Below are 3,937 nucleotides of genomic sequence, written 5' to 3'. Positions count from 1 at the left end.
GTGCTCCAATGGAGGCTTAAGTTTAATTCATCAAAAGTTACTAAAAATTACAAAGAAAGGGAGTTTAAATACCCTCCCAAAGAAGAAGAGAAAAGACCAAAAGCCCATGAATAGGGTTTTTGGCTAAACATGTGTCTAGGGATAGACTAGAAAAGGAAAGAGTTCATGGCAATTGAGTAAATAAGAAACCGAGGGCACAACAAAAATTAAGCAACAACAGAAATGGTCCCCTCTTAGTAAGAACTTGGAGGAGAAGTATTGTCCAGGCGGGATACGTCCCGCGTAGGCTAGTGTACGCCCCGCGTCACTTGGGTACTGAGCTTTTGGACATCTTCGAAGGGATTGTACGTGCGGCGTTCCGGGAGTCTCGCTCCGCGTATTGTAGCTTCTGGTCGTGATGATCCTCCTTAGTGGGCTTTGCGCGTGGCGTTCCCACCGTTGCGCTCCGCGTGCTCGACCTCCTGGGCACTCTTCACTCTGGACTCTGTTCTTACGCCCCGCTTACTAGGAGATACGCCCCGCGTGACTTGGGTACTGGACAATTGTTCGGTAAAGGAATCCTCTACGCCTCGCGCCTTGTTGAGCACGCCTCGCGTGCTTAATTGTGTGGCCTGCCTCTCGTTGTTCTCATCTCTTGGTTCCGGGCTCGGACTTAGGGAAGGGATGCCCTCATCACAATACATGTTCAAGTGAAAAAAGAACATCCATAAAGTATTGAACATCTATGCATTGATTCTTACCTTGCTAAGTCCACTCAAATAAAATACTTTTTTTAGATACTCAAATAGAGTACTTAGACCAACATCAATAGCATTTATATTCATACACATACTCAATGAACATCTATGCTTATTTAGCATGTTATGCTGCAAACAGGTTTTAGCCCAACATCAACGGCAAACCCTCAATACAAAATATAAATGAATATTACAATCCCTGCAAATTTCATGACGACACAGATTTTGATTTTTCATACATATTCAAGTGAAAACAATAATCCATAAAGCATTGAACATCTATTAATAACAACAAGTTTGACCAATATTCACATGTTATACTTTTTAATCAATCTTCCCATGTGTTAATATCCCTGCAAACTCCTAAGAACAGAGACTCGGAACAGTTCATACCTATTCATGTGAAAACATAATCCTTATTTCATTTGCCGCTTTTTTTTCGGACAACAACAATAGTTATTATATACGTCGTGTCATCTGATGATTAAGTACCCTTTTTTTTATTAAAATCACGTTTTCTTAGGATGATAGATGTGTGTCATTGTAACGCCATGTGTGATTTGAGGTTGTTTGCGCTTAAGCTTTCAGATCATATAAATTTAATATAGTGTCGTGAAAAACATTCAGATGATACGAACACAAGTGTCTATCATATATCTTCTGCCGTGTGAAATGAAAAATGACATAGTAAAGATGATAATCGTTTCGAATAGGCTTTATATCAAACAACTGTACTGTGAATTGTGATTGCCCTACAAATTAATATATACTTCAAGTACCACTTTTAATTTGAAGACTGAAACATAAACTTTTCTTTTCCATAACTCGAACAAATACAATCTTACAACAAAATTTTCTTAATCCAACCATTAGTTATTCATGTCCTAGATCAAGAATATCTAGGAAGGTAATGAATAAAGATGGATTCAAGATTCAAGAAGATGAACCAGTACCCAAATTACAAGCACCATCAACAGCAAGATTCAAACCACTAACAAACTTAGACTCATCACTAGCAAGAAATAAAGCAGCCTCAGCCATATCATTAGCATCCACCTTAACCCCTTTTAAACATGCTGTCCCAGAAGCTACATCTTGCATCCGTTTCTCATCAATCTTAAAAAATCTCGTGGACAATGGTGTTGCCACCGCAGTAGGCGAAATGCAGTTAACTCGAATACCATGTTTCCCTAAATCCACAGCTAAATTCTTAGCTAAGCCTATAACAGCATGTTTTGATAACGTGTAAACATATGGTGTACTTCCATAAACAAGTGCAGCAGCACTTGCTGTGAATAAAATACAACCTTTCTTTTCGGGAATCATTACTCTCGCAGCATGTCTCGCTCCTAATAATCCACCATATACATTTATGTCCATAACTTTTCGGAAATTTTCGTAATCAAATGAAGTTATGTTATCATAAGTATGCCCTGCTATTCCTGCATTATTGAACATTATATCGAGCTTTCCATGCATTGAAACGGCTGTGTTCACCGCGTTTTCCATGTCGCTTTCTTTGGTAATATTGCAATGAACATACGAAACTGAATCTCCGAAATCTGATTGGATTTTCTCTGATGCAAACTGTACATCGGCTACTATGACCTTCGCACCATGACGGGCGAAGAGTCTAGCTGTTCGCTCCCCGATCCCACTGGCTCCGCCTGTTATCAGTGCTACCTTACCTTGCAACCTTCACATATATGTATAGTTTTGTTAGCAAAACATTTTTGTTCATATTAATTCTTTCACATATATAAATTTATGAATCAATTAAACATATGAATTTGTAAAATTAGGGGTTAACTTTGTTTCTAATGAACTTAAGACTTCTAGGGTCAATTTGCCACAACATAGATTTTAGAAAAAGTACAAAAATAAATCTCGTGGCTTGGTTGATCTGCAAAGACAATTATCGTGCTCTTTGTAGTTTACAAACTCAGTCGTTCCTTCAAAAATGGTTGTCGTGACTATTTACCTCAAAATGGAGCCATTTGAAACAATTAAAAATACTAACTTTGCAAATTAACTCAACAATTGTTTGACCAAAAAATTGACTCACATATCCCTTTGACTGCAAAAATCACAAAGTAAAGGTCTTGTTTGTAAATTTTTAAACTACAATGACTGTCTTTATAAATCGGTCATATTTTTCCCTAAATTTTGCGTTAAATTTGTCGGTTTCACCAATTAATCAAAAGAATTCATTTATCATACCATTGCAATAATACATTCAAAACAAAAAAAAAATGGATAAATAGAAATGATTGATATTAAAAAATAAATGTGTACAAGTGATATCAATTAATTAGCCAAGTGTATGGTTCCCGGATATTTCAGAATGGCTTACTTATATATATAAGTCACAACGATACGTGTCATTATTTCTAAGCACATGCCTTGTGAGAGAAATTTAATCACATATTTGGCACACCATATCATTTGTGCGTGAACACAATAATTTAACATCACGTAAACAAAAACTTAACGCACTCAAAATTAATTAATTATGTTTGATTTATTAAAATATAACACGTGTCATTAAATTATTAGTTTAGCGTATGAATGATTGGATGCATAGGTTTGATTTGTTAGAGAAAATTGAGTCGTCAATAAATAGATTGTTGCGCTCTAATCGAGTTATTTGACTCATGTATTTAATACGATTATATACGATATAAATACAATAAAAATAAAAATTGTGATAAAGAAATTATCTCTATCAATCATATTATCGTATAAAAATATCAAAAGATTGAGATATTGGTTGTTACCTCTTGGCAAAAGTAGAAATGGATGAAGAGCCGGCCATTGTTATATACTCTCTGGTCTTGATTAAGCTCACTAGTAGTTTTTTCTGTTATAAATTATGCTGCTCTGATGCAATTTATTTATAAGTAAAATTGATATGAATAAAATAAAATAAAATTCATATTCAACATAACATATGCTATAAAATATTATGATACTCTGACTAGAACAAGAGTAATGCCGCCTCTCTGGAATTCTAGGGCAAATTTAATTTTTTTTAGGTTAAAGTACTAAAATAGGTTTATAATTTTTAGGAAGTATCAATTTAGATTCTACGTACAAAATAGTACCAATATAGCTAATGTTTTGTATCAATTTAGGCCCTGAGAACGAATTGGACACTTCATTTCTATTACTCCGTTAAGTTCTGCTTTCTCCCTCCACGT

At 35.1% G+C, this 3,937-nt stretch overlaps 1 protein-coding gene across 1 annotated transcript; it reads right to left on the bottom strand.

Annotated features, from left to right (window-relative positions):
- Window positions 1-1,450: 1,450 nt before the first annotated feature.
- LOC136209475 (secoisolariciresinol dehydrogenase-like) lies at window positions 1,451-3,637 on the bottom strand. The gene is made up of 2 exons (XM_066000948.1): window positions 3,515-3,637; window positions 1,451-2,433 (listed from the first exon to the last, which is right to left on the bottom strand). The coding sequence occupies exons 1-2, from the start codon at window positions 3,550-3,552 to the stop codon at window positions 1,671-1,673; spliced, it is 801 nt and encodes a 266-aa protein (XP_065857020.1). The 5' UTR covers window positions 3,553-3,637; the 3' UTR covers window positions 1,451-1,670.
- Between the last annotated feature and the right edge of the window lie 300 nt (window positions 3,638-3,937).

The sequence above is a fragment of the Euphorbia lathyris genome, chromosome 10, assembly GCF_963576675.1.
Source record: "Euphorbia lathyris chromosome 10, ddEupLath1.1, whole genome shotgun sequence".
Lineage (NCBI taxonomy): Eukaryota > Viridiplantae > Streptophyta > Magnoliopsida > Malpighiales > Euphorbiaceae > Euphorbia > Euphorbia lathyris.
This window is presented reverse-complemented; position numbering and strand designations above follow the sequence as displayed.